The 20,381-nt window shown below is 41.7% G+C and overlaps 1 protein-coding gene across 2 annotated transcripts in view; it reads left to right on the top strand.

Annotated features, from left to right (window-relative positions):
* Positions 1 to 20,381, top strand: part of TAFA2 (TAFA chemokine like family member 2) — a 327,624-nt gene that overhangs the window by 290,933 nt on the left and 16,310 nt on the right. The window contains exons 3-5 of one of the 2 annotated variants that reach the window (XR_006578158.1): positions 965 to 1,117; positions 2,159 to 2,283; positions 3,008 to 3,115. Coding sequence is in view for 1 of the 2 variants with exons in the window: in XM_045010273.1 (XP_044866208.1) it covers positions 965 to 1,117; positions 2,159 to 2,283 (278 nt within the window). In the remaining variant the exon portion in view is untranslated. The remainder of the gene's footprint in view (positions 1 to 964; positions 1,118 to 2,158; positions 2,284 to 3,007; positions 3,116 to 20,381) is intronic. The other variant, XM_045010273.1, reaches the window with a different exon arrangement.

Raw genomic sequence — 20,381 nt, 5'->3', positions numbered from 1 at the left:
TGTGTATAGACATTGACTCCCTGGTGCTTTAGCAATAGTTTTACGATCTGTCTGTGATCTGCCCTATAATTTCTAGCAGCCACTGGTTCAATTTGCAGTGTCAGCAGGCTTTGATGAAATGAAAATGATACAATAATTAGTTACTATACCTTAAATAGTTAACCTTTCCCCCAGGCAGATCTTCTCCTGGGACTGCTGTAGCCTCAGAGCTGAAGTAGTTCCTGTGTCTGGTTAGCTGATCCTGAAACAAGAGAGAATGGATAGTGTGTCCAAGAAGTCATTGATCCGCTGCTCCCCAACCCTGCTTTACACTGCGAAGCAGAGAGCTCCATGACATGATGGGGGATCATATTCCATGTGTAGGGTTCCCAAATCCTGCCACGTCGTCTTAGTAGAGCTGTACCAGTTGATTAGTGTAATGAAAAACAAACAAACAAAGAAAAAACGGGACATTTCAAGTGTCTTAAAGGAAGATCCTGGGACATGATATAAAAAACTGGATCTGTCTGGGGACATGTGGTCATCTTACATTTATAATGTATGCATTCCAAAATATATATTCATGCTGCTATTTTAATGTTGAAGCACTTTCTTTTCTGAGTGTCACCCTAAGAAAATATATTATATTAGGTTTATATGGAGATGCAGGTACCTATGCTATTCTGAAAAATATATATTTATTTTCTATGATGACTTTTCAGTGCCTCTACATTTTGTTCCACTGAAATGGTGCAATGTGCATTCTTCTCCAATTGTTCTTATTTTCTGTCCGAGACAGTTATGCTACCTTTAGAAAAGAAATCAGCTTTGCACTACAGAGTTGGTGTTATTGTAATTCTAACTGTGTGTATTGCAGATCCCTTTATAGAGCTAAATATAAAATATTTTTAATAAAAACAAATGTTGTACCATGCTACCGAGCAATGTTATCACCATCATCACCTTCTTCTTTTTGTTTGCACAGCTCACCATGTTAAAACTGGAACCTGTGAGGTGGTGGCTCTTCACAGATGTTGTAATAAGAACAAGATAGAAGAAAGGTCACAGACAGTCAAGTGCTCCTGCTTTCCTGGGCAGGTAGCAGGTACCACCCGAGCAGCTCCTTCTTGTGTTGATGGTGCGACGACTTCTCTTACTTCATTTTCTTGTATTTTTGCTAGTGGGTTCTGTAATGTTTAGTGTCAAAACTAGGAATCTTTCTTTTAAACCGAGCAGTGTTTAAAAGTGTTAGAAAGGATTCTGAGGTTTGAAGGGCGGCTCCAAGATAAGTGGGAGAGGAGGATAAGAAAAATGAATTATTTGCTATTGCTTTATGGAAACACTATGTGAAATCATTAGATGACAGTGAAACAGACCTTTTGAGAATCAAAATGTGATCTAAATAATAGAATGCTCTTAGTGTTGTATCAAGTTAATTTAATTAAAAGTGTTTATGCATAAGTTACATCAGCATATTATTTTCATATGCTGCAGTCTCATACTTTATTTATCTGTTACTTTGCCACAAATCAAGGAAAAACAAACAAGCAGAGCATAGTTTGCTCGTTTTTAGGCTTTTTAGACCAATGTTGTTTTTGCTATCCATAGTGCGATCTTAATATTGCAAACAAAACTGGCATAAAATAGGTTTTATTTGAGAAAATATTGACTCAATTTGCACAAGGATAAGGCTGTTTCACCCTTTACATGAATTATCTTTTCTGTGTTTGCTGTCATAGAAGCTGTAAGTATGTTATCTTCAGGGAATACATTTAATCTTACCTTGAATGTGCAGAACTTCAAACACAATACATTAACTCAAAAGAAGAGATTATGCCAAAAACTTAGACATCTGACCAGGAAAAAAGAATTGGTGATTGAAAAGGATTGCTGTGAAATTTGTTCTTGAAACAAGATAAATTTAAACAAATGTAACAAACATAAAAACAAAATAGTAATAACTAATAATTAAGAAGAGATGCTGGTGCCAAATTCACGCAGTGCCCTTGACAAATAGAGTCTTACTGATTTAGGAAGATTCTGACTTGCAGTGTAGCTGTTGGTCAATATACTTTTTTCTAAAAATGTTGTGGAGAATAAAATTGATGCTACCATATAATGGGGATGTAAAGTGGCTATTTACTGAACGTGTAAATGTGTATGTTTTCCCCTCTCATAGCTTCAATAGTGGAACAGAAATGGTGGTGCCACATGCAACCATGTCTTGAAGGGGAGGAATGTAAAGTTCTTCCAGATCGGAAAGGATGGAGCTGTTCCTCTGGGAATAAAGTGAAAACAACTAGGGTAGGTATAATACCAGCATCACTTGTTACCAACAGAAAACTAACACACAGGCCCTAAGTAAACACTCAGAAGAAAAGAGTCTAGAAGAGTAATGAGCTGTGGGTAGGCAGTTTTATTGAGGTTGGGTTTCCTGACTCTGTACACTTCTATCAGCATACTTTGCAGTTGATTGATCATAGCGTGCACTGTTCCTGTCATTTTCAGGTCTGGGCATTGCAGGGAAGAGAATAAACCCCCTTTTCAGCTGCTACTACTAATAATTTATATTTTATTTGATCTGTTTGTCCCTCTATGACTGGTTGCAAAAAAAAGCCAGCACACCCTGCTAATCTCCTTGCAATGTTCCAAATCAGTGTTCCAAATCCTATTGATTTACAACGTATAAAATAAATGCACTTTTGTCAATTGCTTGGAATTATCATATTTCTACACAGAAACTGTTGAATATGGTAAGCATTTATTGTGTCATTAAAGAATAATCTTCTGGTTATTGATGTCTTGTAAGACTGAGAATTACTACAAAATTTTGACAGTGGTGCAATATGTTCCCTTTCCCATTTGACACTTATTATGTTATTTGTTCAAAATTGCATTAGTAGGAATCCATCTAGCATTTTGTTTTACATGATTCTTTGAAAACAAAGTAAACCTGTGCTTTCTAATTGCTAACACAAGCAAAAGAACAACAAATTACCTTAGATAATACTAAGCATTATATGCTCAGACTTCTAGAAACCACAGCTTCAAATCCCTGCAGATTCAATTCAACTTTTCATTCCTGTGAGGCAAATTAAGGATCCAGCCTGCAAACGCACACACAAGTAAATCTTATGTGAGTAGCAATGGTTAAAATTAGTCACATGAATAATTGTTTGCAGGATTAATTCATAACTGGCTACAATGAACTTTACTCTGTGTATGTGTTTCTTTGAGCCTGTGACACAGAACAAAATATTTCCCCTCCCTTCACTGTACTATAGTGGTCCTATGTATCGACTGGCTATCTCCTGTCTATCCCAGAGGTGGCTGAATGGTGTCTGTATGTCTGAGTTTGTAAAAGCACTTTGACATTCTTTGGATGAAAGGTACTTCATTAGTGTAAGTTATTCCATTCTTCCTTCTTAAATCCTTTTTCAAAACACTAATCTCTGCTTGAGTACTGCCCCCAGCTAAATGTGTGTATGTATATATATAAGGTGTGCACACACACTCACTCTAGATAAGTATTATGTATGTTGTGTATGTGTGTGAGATATATCCAGTTAGAGGAAGATGGTTTAACAACAATAACTAACTGCAAATGGAAAAGAAATTGGGAAAAATGTGACTAGTTCATGTCCCTCTCTCCTCTTCTTTTGGCATTTAGCTTCTTCCCCCTACCCTCCTACCATGTTGTTTTGCTCTATTTATATGTGAATTGTCTAAACTAGATAAGATTTCTGGACAGGGATTTTTCTCCTTATATATGTGTAAAGTACCATGCACTATATTGTCCAAATACTGCAGTGTTAGGTATAAATGTTGTTGTTTGAAAAATTATGTCATTTTTGGCAATATTTTTAGTAATATAAGCTCATTGTTAGCACTTAACAAACAATAAGTATTGGTGGCTGGATCATATTCTCCCGCTCTCCTGCCCCCCCCGGTGGTGGGCCCCAGACACTTTTAAACCACTCTAGAGGTCCCAGGCTCTACTCATCATCATGCTAAGACCTACAGGTCCATTGCAGTGGATGCTTCAGCCTCATTTCAACTTGGGGGCAGAACCAGACCTGTTAGTCTGTGGCAGCAGGGGATTTCCTGCCTCTTGAAGTTCCCTCCAGTTTTACCTGCCTCACCAGTGGCTCAGCCAAACCCCTCTCCCCTTCTGCAGAGCTTTTCTGAGGGAAATCCCACGCTTTATTTCAAGTTTGCAACTAACAATTGGCTATCTGGGCTCTGAAGGGTTAATCCTGCCTCTCTATAAACATCACATTGAATCTTCAGTATCCTTGATTTTGAGAAGCCCTGGAATACCTATGCTGCTATTAGGAGGCTAAATGTCTTCTTTGTCTTAAGAAAGTACCCTGTTAACAGTGAGTACTCATCCCTAATGTATGGAGGCTGCAGTGTGTATGTAGCTCTTGTCTATAGTAAAAGGTTCTAAGTGAAAGGAAAAATTCTGAAGTGTTTGAACCAGTAAACTCCATATTCAGAGAAAAATAATAAAGAGATGGCAAAGAATCAGTATTAAGAGAACAAGTATAATAAGCTTTTATTATTGTCAAATTAAGTAGCCCATATGTGATGGTCATGTATAACGTAAAAGCAGCAGGAGCCAAAGGGAGCTAGCGAGTCTGTGTGATTAAACACACAGCAACATCTGTGGAAGCCTTGCTAAAAGCAATATAATGCATTAAGTCTCAATTCACCTCTAAACACTGGGTCAAATTTTCCTCTTCAATAATACATGTGAAAATCGTAGGTAGATTATAGCCTCATAAACACTTGCAAAGCAATCCTCTTCCACAAAGGTATTTGATTTCAAAACAGCACCTGGATTTCCAGACCCCAGGATGGCAGTAATGGAGTATTATGTTAGGGAATGGAGGCAGCCTCTGGAGGGAGGTGTTTTTTTGCCCAATTCTGTGCAAATGGTTGTGGTATTTGTCACTAGGGAAAGGATGCCGGTGAATAATGGGAGAAGACTAACTGATTTTTCTAAAATGTGACTTGGTTGAGAGATGCAGATATCTAAGATGTGTTGTTCAGAGATGCAGATATCTAAGAAGAATATGCATGAATAATGAATATTCTGGTACTTAGAATTCAAATCTTAAGGATATTCAGGTAGATATTATTTACACTAAGAATACGGAAATAGGCATTATGGAATTATGTTGTAATGGAATCACAGTCCCTACAATGTCAGGGTACAGCTAACAGATTAGAGGGCTAATGGGTTAATAAGGATTAATCAGAGAGACGCAGTACATGTGGAGAGGAAGTATTTAGGGGTCTGAACTTACCTCTGATTAACATTTTTTACTCTGTTGGAGTTTATATTTGGAAGGGTGGAATTTCTGCCTCTGTATTTAGAGAGGTCTGAGGAGAAAATTGCTATTCTGGCTAAAATAATGATTTATTTTTAGGCAGAGATATTGTAGTGTATGCCTGCCTAGGCAATGCACTGGAACTGGACAGGGTGTTTAGAAATAGATTATTAAGGCTATGAAATAAAGATAGCTCAGAGATTTTCCAGAGACGACATAGGGTCCAGGATGCAGTTCTAGGATTGTGTTAAGGTACAGATGGTTGACATTTTTTTTACATGAAGTTTTCATTTTATTTGTTTTCACTTTTTTCCTATTTGTTGACAAAAAAAAGATTTTTTTTCAAAACAATAAACATTTGCATTTCATTTTGAAATATTTTGTTTATAATTTTTTGTCTCCCCTTCCTTTTTCTCAACTTTTTAATTTTTTTTCACTGGAAAGGAATTAAAAAACAAAACAAGGAAAGCAACACTTCCCTTCACCTTTCAACACTTAAAAAAAAAAAAAAAAAGCTCCTCCCCATAGTGCGGGGGGGAGGAAGGGGAGAGAGAGGTGTGAAAAAATGAGAGGCTGAGAATTTCCCCTCTAGTCAGAAAACCAAAAAATGTATTTGAATAATTTTTTTTGGTGAAAGTTTTTCATTTTCAATGAAACCCCCATTTTCCAAGACAAAAACTTTAGCTGAAAAAAACTTTGACTAGCTTTAGTTAGGAATTTAATCTGACAAAATCAGCGAGAGGCAAGATTGTTATCTTTTACAGTTGGAGAGAGGTGTCTTTGAATTGATTTTGAGTGCTTGGAGCTCAAAAAAGAGAGAGCTTCTAAGAAGGACCAGGGGACTTCTAGTGTTCATGAGAGTTACAGAGACTTTGGCAGGGGACAACCTTACCAATATGTCAGCACAGGGGTAGGACTACTAGAAGAGTCATTGTTAGCCTGAGGCACACTTAATATGGTATAATTATGTTAGAGTGAGTTTGTTTCCTCTATCACTCAGAAAGTATTAAGGACACATTTGTGTTCACTATTATTTCTTGTGTTTTCTGATGTATCATATTGTTCCTTATTTTATTTCATAAGTAGTATTTGGATTTCCCTCCCTCTCCATTTCTTTCCTTCTTCCTTAGATTTTGCTCTGAGTGTATATAATTAAATTCCTCTTTTGTTTCATCCAATTATTTTGACCTATTCCATTTGGCTAAAAATGAGTAAAAAGTTATTGAACAATAAGGGAGATCAAGGTGTTTCCATTCTGCCATAAAGAACTTGAAACTGTAAAGAGTAGGTGTTGGTATCATAAGGTATTTTTCTAAGGAACTGCATTGCAAAGGATGGTTTCTACTACCAAGAAGATGTCCCTGACAAACTAAGGTTATCAATAACTTTTCATTATCTTGCAAAGATATACCTAATTTTAAAAAGGGAAATATGAGTGTACAGATGCATGCTGATGCACAGTTGCACATAGAATGAGGTGTGTGTGTCTTATCTTTATTCTTGTGCACATCTGAAGATATTTTTATTAGATCTGGGTCAAAATTAAAACCATGGATCTGAACACCCAGAACTTCAGGAGGTTTTGAATTCTGAACTCTCATATTAATGGGCTGTATCAGAACCCTTGTACTATAGGATGTTCCAGATCTCTATCTGGGTGCAAATTATGCATTTGCACTGTGCTGTGGCTTTTTGATGTGTGCATTTATTCAGCATGTAAAAATAGGTGAAGACTGGGAAGAAATTCAAAATAGTCACATAGGGTATGTCTACACTACCAGATTAGTTCAATCTAACTTAATTCAAATTTGTGGAATCGACCTTACAAAGTCAAATTTGTGTGTCCACACTAAGGACACTAATTCGACTTTGTGAGTCCACACTAACGGGGCAAGCATCGACATTGGAAGCGGTGCACTGTGGGAAGCTATCCCACAGTTCCCGCAGTCCCCGCTGCCCATTTGAATTCTGGGATTTCCCCACAATGCATGCTGGGGGGAAAAATGTGTCGAGGGTGGTCTTGGGTAACTGTCATCATTCAACGTGCTTTCAGACGTGTCAAGGGGAGATGGAGGAGTTTACTGACTCACTCGGATCTCAGCGAAACCAATATCCCCATTGTTATTGCAGCTTGCTGTGTGCTCCACAATCTCTGTGAGAGCAAGGGGGAGACCTTTATGGCGGGATGGGAGGTTGAGGCAAATCGCCTGGCTGCTGATTACGCTCAGCCAGACAGCCGTGCAATTAGAAGAGCCCAGCGGGAAGCGCTGTGCATCCGGGAGGCTTTGAAAGCTAGGTTCCTCAGGGAGCAGGGTAACCTGTGACTGTTCAGTTTCTTTACAGAGAAGCTGAACCTGCCCCTGCTTCAGTTACTGTTGACTTTCTTCTGCGGTTACATACCCTGTTCACCACGTTTTCCCCCTTCCAACACATATTTAAAAATAAAGTTAATGGAACATTGTTAATTAACAACGTTTTCTTTATTAATGAATTCACGTTAAAGGGTTGAAACAGGGACGCAGACTGTGGTGGGTAGGGTGTGCAGTGATGTTAACACCGCTTCTACACTCGAGGAATGATAGGCTCCTGCTCCTAGAGCGGTCTGCAGTGCTGGACTGATTGTTTCATCGGAGCCTGCCATCCCTCCTTTTCGGGACTCTGTGTGCGGGGGCTACGTGACCTTGTGGCGGGGGAGGACGGTTACAGATTCCCCTGCTGCGTGGCTCTGTGGTCCGGGACAAGGACCGCTGCATAAGTTCTGTAACCGCCCTCCCATGCCACAAAGTCACGTACCCCCCACCCACACAGAACATGGAAAACACCTCCCAGACCGACCAGGGTGCCTACTGACTGCACTGTGTGTGTGACCTGCTGTTGATCCTGCCCCCGTGTCTGTACCCTGGTAAAGGTGACTGTCCTATGCAATTAACAACCCCCTTCCCCCCCGCCCCTTCACAGACAGTCTTCTGTAGAAAAACTTGACGGAAATAGTAATTAACAGCAAACTACTTTTAATAATCAACTACACAGTTAGGAGATGAAACTGGGATTGGGGCTTCGGTGAGCCAGGAAGGGAAGGACTTCTCAACATTTAGGGAATGAGAGCCTTCTTGTATTTGTGCACTCTGCAGAGGTGCAGTGACAGTTTTCACGGCCCCTGTCGCCCCTCCTTCTTGTTACTTTGGGTGAGGGGGGTTTGGGACTTTGTGGCGGGGGAGGGCGGTTGCAGATACAGTGCAGGGGTGCTCTGTCCTCCTGCCTGCGGTCCTGCAGAACATCCACAAGGTGCCGGAGCGTGTCAAATTTTCCCTGGGCATTTCCTGTGTGGCTGGTCAGAACATCCAAGCTCGGACTGCTGTCCAGAGCGTTAACAGAGTGGTGCACTGTGGGATAGCTCCCGGAGCTACTAAGGTCGATTTCCGTCCACACACAGCCTAATTCGACATAGCCATGTCGAATTTAGTGCTACTCCCCTCGTCGGGGAGGAGTACAGAATTCGAACTAAAGAGCCCTCTAGGTCGAACTAATTAGCTTCCTGGTGTGGACGGGTGCACGGTTAAGTCGAATTAACGCTGCTAAATTTGACATAAACTCCTAGTGTAGACCAGGCCATAGAATCATAGAACTAGAAGGGACCTTGAGAGGTCATCTTGTCCAGTCCCCTGCACTCATGGCAGAACTAAGTATTATCTAGACCATTCCTAGGTGTTTGTCTAACCTGCTCTTAAAAATCTACAATGATGGAGATTCCACAACCTCCCTAGGCAATTTATTCCAGTGCTTAACTACCCTGACAGGAAATTTTTCCTAATGTTTAAACCTCCTTTGCTGCAATTTAAGCCCATTGCTTCTTGTCCTATCCTCAGAGGTTAACAAGAACAATTCTTCTCCCTTCTTCTTGTAATAACTTTTTATGTACTTGAAAACTATTATCATGTCTCCTCTCAGTCTTCTCTTTTCCAGACTAAACAAACTCAATTTTTTCAATCTTCCCTCATAGGTCATGTTTTCTAGACCTTTATCATTTTTGTTGCTCTTCTCTGGACTTTCTCCAATTTGTTCACATCCTTCCTGAAATGTGGCACCCAAAACTGGACACAATACTCCAGTTGAGGCCTAATCAGCATGAAGTAGAGCTGAAGAATTACTGTACTTCTTGTGTCTTGCTTACAACACTCCTGCTAATACATCCTAGAATGATCACTTTTTTTGCAACAATGTTACACTGCTGACTCATATTTAGCTTGTGATTCACTATGACCCCCCAGATCCCTTTCCGCCATACTCCTTCCTAGGCAGTCATTTCCCATTTTGTATGTGTGCAACTGATTCTTCCTTCCTAAGTGGAGTACTTTGCATTTGTCCTTATTGAATTTCATCCTATTTACTCCAGACCATTTCTGCAGTTTGTCCAGATCATTTTGAATTTTAATCCTATCTTCCAGAGCAAAATTCCAAGAATATCATTGAACAGTAACTTCCAACCACTGTATGTGATTTTGAAAGTGACTTGTAGGTGTGAAATTATGTTGTTTTAAATTTGAAAAGTATCTAAATTCTTTTGTTAAGGCCATATTCTCCGCTGGTGTACCTTGATTCATACCTGCTGAAGATATCCACAATGCTGACATATAATTAGGCTTATTTAATTTGCAGAGTGACTAAAAACAGAGACCCCAGAGTTCAAACTGCTATTGACAAGGCATATTTGAATATGTAAATCATTTTATTGAAGGAACAAGCATCTGAAATCTGACATTGCATAACAGGAAATGCTCGTTCTTAGAAAATCATCAAATCAGAGAAGTGAGCAATAAAGTCCAGTCATGTATTATTCTCTTAATAAAATATGTAAATGAAGCAATTTTTTAATATACGTAGAAATGCATGTATATTAGGTGCAAACTTTTGTAAACGCATGGTCCAATTTTCAGAAGTGCTGAGTGCCCATATCTTATCTTGCAGTGGGAACTGTGAGTGCTTAGCACTCTTAAAATTGGGCTAGTATTCTTTAATAATGTGTGGGGAAAACATACTTCAGGTCACAGAGAAATCAATATTGAATATATTACTACATAACTATATTCCAAACCAATATCAGAAATCGACTACAGTAAAAATCATAAATATTGCAGGGACATAAAGAAAAAGAAGTATTACAGGGAGATAGACATATTGACTGTGTTTATCTACATTCCAAAACAATATTAGAGAGAGCCTGAAGTCAGATATTCATAATTTTCCATGTAATTTAATTTTGCTTCATGGCATCTAAAGTTTAGAAAAAAAAAATCAAACAACATATTTGTGGAAGAAGAGAAGACATGGTGTCCAAACTCACCAACTGGCTATGCATAAAGCCAAAGAGTGGTCAAGAGAACCAAACTACTAAACTAAATAAACACACTTTAGTTGCTGTGTATTTAGTGGTGCTGATATTTTTATCTCTGTCTCCCGCTCTCTCACATACAGATGTTGAAATGTTTCTAAATTCATTACAGCAGCTGCTAGAGGCTGCATTAATTTTATTTGTATTTTAATTTATAAAATAATTATCTTTAATAATAAAGCTGATCACAAACTCTCTTAGCACATGGAATAAAAAATATATCAGCTAGATGACTTTACATGTGGACACAATGTTGGCAATTAAAGGAACAGACTCCTCCATCAGAAAAGGAAGCACCATGATTTTCCTAACCCCTCGTGTAACACCTCCAAGAATAGTTGAATCCTGCAGTTGGAGTTTTGCCCTGTAGTTTGATAGATTTGAGGTCTGTTCAATCAGTGGAGGAAGTTGGTTTCAGGATCTAGGGCACCCCTCTGCTGTCAGCCACTTCCACTTAAACCTTAACTTAAAGCGACTTGGGTGAACCACACTGCATGGAGAGAGGCTGTTTATAAGTAGCAAGGACCCAAATAATCATAGAGCTTATAGGTCAAAACCACAATCTTCAATTGCATCTGGAAAATAGTTGGAAGCCCATGCATATTATGACACATATATTGCCATACGTCTCTTGAGAGAAGCTCTACCAGGTGAGTGGACAAAGAGCACATTCTTTGCTCTTTGATGTGTGGAGCCTTAGGTAAAAGATGTAATAATAATCTAATATTGAGGAGACAGGACAGAGAGAACTCTGGTGAGGTCCTCATTCAAAAGGAAAATTACAGACTCTTAGCCAGAGCTAGATGCAAAAAAGCACCCTTGCCCACTGCTGCTTCATGATGAAGTCAGCTGGGGATCTACAGGTCCCTGAGACTGTATACTTTACTAACAACAGTAGAGCAAATACTATCTGTTACAAAGACCTCTAAGAGCTCCATCATCTCCTTTGGATGTTTATCCCTGCCAGTCAGCACTTTCTCTGTTTGATGTGGATTGAGCTTCAGCCAAAATCTTTCCTCCACTCCCCAATCTTAACTACTAATGGGCAAGCTGAAAAAACCCCCTATCCAGTTCTAATGAAAAACAGACGGATTTGGATATCACTGCAGCTGAAAGCATCTCTCTTTCCCTTAGTGATTTGAACAGGAAAAGCGACTTGGCTGAATCTCATGGCACTTCACGCCAGGGAACCTTTGAGGCAGAAAAACAATCACCCAACACTTCTCTTTGGGTCCACTTGGAGATAAAAGAATGGAGCTACTCTAGTACTACTTCCCCTGTTACTGGCAGGGTCCAAAGCTTTATCCACATTGTAATCAATGAATTCAAATCAGCAGATAGATCTAGGAGAATTAGCTGGGTACCTTGACTTTGTCCAGTATTAGGGGATGATAATCAGATAATGAGACCAGAGCTATGTCGGTACCAAAATCTGGTCTAATCCCACACTGTGTGGTGTCCATGAAATCTGAGGACTCCAATTATTGCCAAAGATTCCTTGCCACAAACTTCTCAAGCATCCTAAAAAATGAAGGCTAGAGCCATGGTGGTAATTAAGCATCAGGAAGTAGCATTAATATTTTCACAGCTATTACTGCCACAGTCACAACCTCCTTTTTTGCTGCTATCGCCCTCTCTACAATCCTCAGATCCCGGAAGGGAAGAATGATAATGAATAAAAAGAAGCAGTGTGAGAGAGTTGAGAATGAGTCCCCAGATCTGGTAAGAAAAGGAAATTTATCTTGAAACCAAGCCTGATGTTAGTGACAGTGAAGTGGCTATGTTAGCTGATGATTTGTCTTCCTGAATCACAACAGCTGCATAGGCACTTTAGGCAGCAGCTGAGGGGAAAAAAACAGAACAAGTATTGCTGTTTGTGCTGCTGCTAAGGTTGAAAAAAAAAAAGCATTGCCCTCCTGCTAGACTATCCTTTCTTTTCCCCCCTCCTCTTCCTTCTTCCAAGTTTTATGGTGGGTTTAGAACCCACCATATTTGTGATTAAATGGCTTTGATCTTGAAAAATGGTATATACTGTATGCTGCAGTTTAACTGATAGACTACATACTAATGGGGTAGCTGCGGTTAATATGAGGACACATCTCTCACACTGATTTCCTTTGCCTTTTGCTGTTGCCATTGTTAAATTTGAAATATGTTCAACTAATGACATTGTAAGTCAATAGAGCTTAAAAATGACTCTGTTGTCTGTCATGTAAAATAATTTTAGAAGTTGCTTTCTTCTAAAACTGAACAAGGGGCTTTATTAGAAAAAAGAAAATAGTGTTATTCCCTAAAGCTACTCTATCTCTCTGCTTCACTGCAGAGCTCCTACCTAGAATCTTCCCTTTCTGATTATAGAAACAGTACACATATCTTCAGTGTCTAGCAATACTTTGTGGTTCATAGAAAGGATGTGATCATAACACAATTATGTGCATATACTGTAGCAAAATATTAGACACAGAAAAGAGTGATTACTCTTTATTATAGTATTATTGTCAGAGAGTTTCTTTCAGAGCCTATGGGCAATCAATTTTTTTTAAAGAATTTTTTTTTGTCACCTGAGAACATGCTTAACAGAGCTGCTCCCAGCACCCCAGTATCTCATAGTTAAAACTGCAGTATACACCAGGTACAGTTTTTCAAGATTAAATGTATTTCATGAAAAAATATAAATCCTCATGTTGTAATCTGCCAGTAATGGAGATAGGGTGGAACGTTCCCTGTGTGCAGGTTAGATTCTGGTACTAGCCATTGTCAGTGACAGAATGTTGGATTGATCTGCTATAACACTCGCCTAAATGGTTGCACCGGCCCTGTCCCTACCCCTACTCTCATTTTATTCAAGTACAGCCCCTACTGTGGAGCCACCAGCCTTCACTGGCTATCGAAGTAACTGAAAACCCTAAAAATAGATTCTGTGCACATCGTTGCATGTAATGCAGGGATCGACAACCTTTGGCACACGGCCCGTAAGGGAAATCCACTGGCGGGCCGGGATGGTTTGTTTACCTGCAGCGGCTGTAGGTTTGGCCGATGACAGCTCCCACTGGCCGCCGTTTGCCGTTCCAGGCCAATGGGGGCTGCGGGAAGCAGCGTGGGCTGAGGGATGTGCTAACCACTGCTTCCGGCAACCCCATTGGCCTGGAATGGTGAACCGCGGCCAGTGGGAGCAGCGATTGGCTGAACCTGCAGATGCTGCGGGTAAACAAACCATCCTGGCCCGCCAGCGGATTTTCCTGATGGGCCGCGTGCCAAAGGTTGCCGATCCCTGATGTAATGGATGGTATTTAAGTTACTATGCACTGGGTGTAACCACTTCCCCCTTACTTACAATACTTAATTTATTTCAGGCCAATTTGGGCCTACAGTTGATTGTTATTTATCTATTTATATAGCACCAATTATATACAAAGCTTAGAAAAAACATAATTGCCCCACAGAGCTTACAATATAAGTTTAGCCAAAGCAAGACAAATGATAATCGCAGACACAGGTAGGACAAGATAAAGGGGAAGCAGGCGGTGGGGTTGCTTGTTTTAATCTAAATTCTTATCTACTTGGTTCTGTTGGTTTTTGTTCTTTGTTTGTCTTAATACTTGCTTGTATGGTATTTTTTGGAATTGGCTGGCTTGAGGGCATGCAGAGATGCACACTTCATTACAGAGTGTGGACTGAGCATTCACGCTAGCACTTTGGCTCTGCACTTCTTTCAGCAGGACTGAGTCCATAGGCAGCCCATCTTCATTACTTAAATGTGCAGCATCTAGAATCTAAATCATGTACATAATTAAATGCAAAACCTTTGTTGATACAACTGAATACCAAAAACTACAGAAATGCAAAATGTAAGGTTCCATTGGCTACATTAGTTCAGCCACATTGCACATATTGGGCCTGATTTCCAACTTGGCCTCAAATTCCTTTTCACATCTGTTTTGTACCTCAGTTATTTAGGTCACTTTAGACATTTACTTGATCTTTAGGTGGAACAAGTACATAGGGTCTGATCTTCAGTCCAGTGAAATCAATGGAACAATTCCCAGGGACTTCAATGTGCTTTGAATCAGGCTAGGATTGCAAGGCATCCCTTTTCAATCAGAACACCTGGTTGAAAAGGGACCCTGGCAGCTCCAGTCAGCATAGCTGAACGGGCCGTTAAAAGTCTGGTTGGTCACCCGCGGATCCCAGGAAGCCGCTGGCATCTCCCTCTGGCTCAGAGGTGTAGGGGTGGCCACAGAGGCTCCGCGTGCTGCCCGTGTCGTGAGTGCTGGCTCCGCAGCTCCCACTGGCTGGGAACCATGGCCAATGGGAGCTGCAGGGGCAGTGCCTGCAGGCAGCGGCAGTGGCAGAGCCACTTGTCCGCGCCTCTGCCTAGGAGTCAGAGGGAGATGCCAGCCGTTTCCCGGGAGCTGCCTGAGGTAAATGCCACCAGGCCAGAGCCTGCACCTCGGATTCCTCCCATGTCCCAACCCCCTGCTCCAGGCCTGAGCCCTCTGCTGCACTCAAACTGCCTCCTGGAGCCCCCTCCCACACTCTGAATCCCTTCGCCCCAGCCCGGAGCCGCCTCTGGCACCCCAAACCCCTTATCCCTGTCCCTAGCCCAGGCCCCCTCCTGCATCCTGACCGCCTCATTTATGGCCCCACCTGGAGCCTGCACCCCCAGCCCAGAGCCTGTACCTTCTCTCACACCCCAACCCTCTGCCCTAGCCTGGAGTCCCCTCCTTCACCCTGAATCCCTCATTTCCGGAGCCCATATCCCCAGCCAAAGCCCTCACCCTCTCCTGCACCGCAACCCCCTACCCCAGCCTGGAGCCCCCTCCCACACGGCAAACCCCTTGGCTCCAACTCCCAGCCCAGAGGTGCACCCAAACCCCTAATCTCCAGACCCACCCCAGAGCCCATATCGCCAGCTGGAGCCCTCACCCACACCCTCTCTCACACCCCAACCCCCTGTCCCAGCCTGATGAAAATGAGCGAGTGAGTGAGTGTGGGGAAGAGTGAGCCATGAAGGGATGGGGCATGTAGTGGGAGCAGGGGGCAGGGCCTTGGAGAAGGGACAGGGCAGGGATGGGGCCTCAGGGCAGAGGTGGGGTAGGAACGGGCAAGGGTGTTTGGTTTCCTGCAAACAGATAGTTGGCAACCCTAGATCAGGCACGCACATAACTGTTTCTAAACACAAGTAAGTTTGAATGTCAGAGCTGCACACACTAAATCTCAATGTTGGATCCCATGGATATACATTTCTAATGTCAAGCTGTGAAATAGAGTAACTCCTCACTTAATGTTGTAGTTATGGTCCTGAAAAATGCGACTTTAAGCAAAATGATGTTAAGCGAATCCAATTTCCCCATAAGAATTAATGTAAAGGGGGGGGGGTTAGGTTCCAGGGATTTTTTTTGCCAGACAAAAGGTATTATTTACATTTTAAACAAGCAAATTTAATACAGGTATTAAACAGGCTGGCAGCCCCCCATCCGCTCCCCTATCCGCCCCCAGCAGCGCTTCCCTCCCGCCAGCGGACCCTGAGGATTAGCACCTTCCCTCTGCTCCCCCAGCCTCTTGCCTGCGGCAATCAGCTGGTTTGCAGCATTCAGGAGGTGGGGGAAGGAGGGGGGAGGCTGTGTGCTGCGTCCTTGCTCCTCCCCCCAGCCTCCTGAATGCTGCAAGACAGCTGATTGTCGCAGGCGGGGGGAGCAGGGGGAGAAGCTGATTCGTGGGTTCCACCGGTGAGCGGGAGGTGGTGGGGGGGGGGGAGCTGATGGGGGGCTGCCAGCCATGGACAAAGCAGGTGGCCAAACAATGTTATAGCAGCGCATTGCAGAACGTTAAACTAGCATGTTCTGTAACAGAGCAGGGATGTAAGATCGAAACAACATTAAGCGAGAGGACGTTAAGTGGGGAGTTACTGTAGTGTAGCCGTAGCCAGATTTCCACAAAGGGCAGGAAAGCTTGTTTGAGAAGTAAAGACCACTACAGAAATGTTCTAAAAAGTCCACACAAACACAGATTACCAATTTCAAATGGATTTCAAAGTTCTCATAGGTGCTGAGGTTTCTGAGAGAAATAGTGAGGAGATAAAACAGCATTAAATGCTTTTTGAGGACAAGGAACCTGTCAACATAACCCTTGAAAGAAGAGGGCTTCTGAACACAGACTGTAGTTATATTTTGGGAGTGGCTGTTTGGGAGCTGGTTGCTCTGTCTCTTTGTGTTCTGTCCTGTTTGATTTTTGTCCCCAGCTGCTTGTCCTGGGACGTGTCCCTTTGGCTACTCTCCTTCAAACTTTTTTTTGAGGTGCCTCAATTCATTTTTGTGTGAGCAGAGATACTACAGAAACCTTAAGAGGTTAAATCATTTCTGAATTATGGCCCCAATCACATTTAAAGCAATATTATATTATTAGTAACAATATATCAGTATCATATTTAAATACATTTTGGAGAGGGGGAAGCCTCTCCTCAGTTAAGGTTGCAACCATTATCCAGGCCTATTTTAGCATCTGTGTAGCTTGAAAATTGCCAGATTTACTCTGAAAACAAAGGAGAATGTTTGTGCAGAAAAAATATCAAATGGTATTTGAATTATAGGTCATTAATTAGGTAATTTTGTCGAACGTTTCTGGCTTCCACATGGTGACGCACCAGTTCTTTAGCCCAATAAAGAAGGGTTTTCTGCCTTTGTTCCACAAGATTCCTTTTGTGATTTTTTTTCCAGTTGCTTGTCAGTTCCCCTCACTGGCATGTTTGAAATACTATACTCATGTTTGCAGAGCAATGTTCTGCTTCTGTGGTGAAAAACAGAGATGCTTCCTGAAGGCTGGGTCCAGATAGGGTTTTGGTTCATTCACTGAAGCATTAATGGAAAGCCGGGGATTTCCATACACTACTGGTTTTCTCCAGCACTTCCCCATAGAATGGGTTTAGTGCAAAGCTAAACAGGCCTCAGCTCCCATTGTCAGCTCCACATACTTGCAGCCTCTCTCCACTTGTTGCAGCGATGCTAGGCAGACCCTTTGTGATGTTTGGTAGCCTTTTACAGTGAAGGAACTGGCTCTTTAGGATCTCACTGCCAGCTTCTCCTACCTCTTGAGTTACCCAATAGTGAAATGTCAGCCAGGTGCCAAGATCAGGTCAGTTGGAGGGGAAGAAAATGCTTGAAGTGTTGGGACTTATATAGCAGCAGGCTTTTTCTGCCCCTACTATCCAGGTAGTGTTCCTAGCTTGTACAGTAGACCCAAACTGTGCTTTCCATCATTCAGCATCGGTGTTACATCAGTTTTATGCCTATCTAACTGAAATGACATCAGTGTAATACTGACGTAATGAAGTGGAGAAGTGGGCCCCATATGTCCAAGATGCATGACTTCCCATGGTCCTGAGTCCTACAGTTCTCACCAGACTGCTCTCTATCCTCTAGCACTATTTGCAGAAAACCTTAAGAGTACCACCCTCCCTCATTTCTGTTAGACTTCTCCCCTGGAAACAGATAATAGTTACTAAGAAAAGAAAATCTCAGCCTGTGTCATACTCAGAGGAGTTATTCAGTTTCCCTAAGTCCAGAAGAGGGAGGAGAACTCTCCTGCTCTGACTTGGACCAGTCTGAATCTGATGATTCAGGTGCCTTTTCTTGCAGGACAAACAAAATGAGTTGGTGGATCTTGTTCATTAAAAATAATTAACCCCACCATGCAACTCCCTTCAGTCCAAGACCCCTTCAGGATGAAGCAAAAAAAAGCAGGATACAGTGCCTTTTATGTATCAGAACTGATGGAAGAGATAATGGACTTTAAATAGGCCAACCTGGAAAAGAAGAGGTCCATCATCAGTGTCACCCAAAAATGATACCAAGTTCAATTACGTAAGACCATCAAATCTGTTTTGGTTCCCAAGGTTGATGACTCCTCCTTCCACCTCAGTCAAGGCCGGTTTCATCATAGGGAAGGCTCAGTTCCTGTGGATGGAACTAGAACTCCAAAGGAAGTTTGAGCTCTCTAAAATGGGCTTTGAATCCTCCTGCATTGCAATATAATCATCTTGTAGTCTCAGCTTACACAGCCTTATCCATCACTCACACCCCGCTAGATTCACAGAGTAAGAGATCGTCTAAAGGAAGAATCTTGATAAAGGTAAGAGCTACTGAACTCATCCTGAGTTTTCTGTACTATGCAGCCTGTGACATTACCAAGTTCTTTGCCAGATCCATCCTCTAACTCCTCAAGGCAACAGAATGATTGTCTCAGGTTTGTAGAGATGTATGTGACCTCCAGGACCAATGTTATCAAGACACTCTTCAATGAGGTGAAACTTTTGAGAGAATTGTTTGAGAAAATGATTAAGGATTCTTTAGACCTGGACAAGATCACACCAAATCAATCCTTTTCAAGAGACTCCAGAGTGAGTGGTAAATCCTTGTACCACAACTTTTAAGTTTCAGCCATCCAAAACCATTTTTCTTTTTGTCATTCTTGCTCCATCAATGCCAGAAAATATTTTCCAAACCACAACCAGAGAGGGCCCTTGCATGCTGCTTTTCCTGTATGAATGAAGCCTGTTGGCTCAGGAGCTCATCCCTGTAAGAGGAAGATGGAAGAACTTATTTGACCTTGAGCCAATACTACTTCAGCTAGATGGGCTCTTGAAATACTTGCAGTAGGACTCCTCAAGATTCCATTCCTCTCTCTGTCCTATAATCTCCTCTTCCCCAGGGCCCCAAAAAATGACAAGTATCAGGGGGTAGCTGTGTGAGTGTGTATCCACAAAAACAATGAGGAGTCCAGTGGCACCTTAAAGACTAACAGATTTATTTGGGCATAAGCTTTTGTGGGTAAAAAACCCACTTCTTCAGATACAAAATGATAGGCATCTCTGGACAACGCAGCAAAACTCATCACCTTAGAGGCCATCGTTACTACGCCAATATTCAAGAATTTTTTTGGTTTCTAGTCAAGATCTTTCACAGCGCAAAAAGAGAACAGAAGGTGTTTTTTTCTCCCAGCCTGGGACTTATCAAGAATGAACCTAGTAGTTTGCAAACCCCAGTTCTGGTTGGACACCATCACTAAAGAAGTTGCCTCTCCAGATTTTCTTTGTTCCATTGATTTCAAATAGGCCTATTGTCTTATATGTGTACATCACCAATGCTACCTGCCCTTTGCAATTAGATGACAATATCCAATTTCAGGCAGTGCCTTTTGGCACTTCTCCTCTCATCAAGACTTTAGAAAATATAGTTATGTTGATTAGCTTGTCTCAGTCAGGAAGGCATCCATATTTACCATTGTTTGGATCATCCTAGGGTCAGAGTGCAATCATAAGAGGTAGCTGCTTTTTGTACCAGCCAGCAAGATTATCCAGATACTCAAGAACCACAGATTCATAGTCAGTTACAAGAAGAACTCCTTAATTCAGTTTCTGGAACTCATTCACTTCTTCTGGACAAACCTTAGACTGGCCCGTATGCCCACAAGATTGAAAATCTTATCAAGATGTGTGACGAACATCAGAAGTCAGCTCACCAGTGCCTTTCATTACTGGGTATGATGGTGTCCTCTGTAGAGACCAGGCCATCTCTCCTTCTGCAGAATTTTCTTGTTGATGGTTGAATTATGAGAACAGAAGTAAGATCATCTGCTCACTCTTCCTTTTGCACTAGAATTGTCGCTTCCCTCGTGGATAT

Source organism: Mauremys mutica, chromosome 1, assembly GCF_020497125.1.
Source record: "Mauremys mutica isolate MM-2020 ecotype Southern chromosome 1, ASM2049712v1, whole genome shotgun sequence".
Taxonomy (NCBI): domain Eukaryota; kingdom Metazoa; phylum Chordata; order Testudines; family Geoemydidae; genus Mauremys; species Mauremys mutica.
This window is presented reverse-complemented; position numbering and strand designations above follow the sequence as displayed.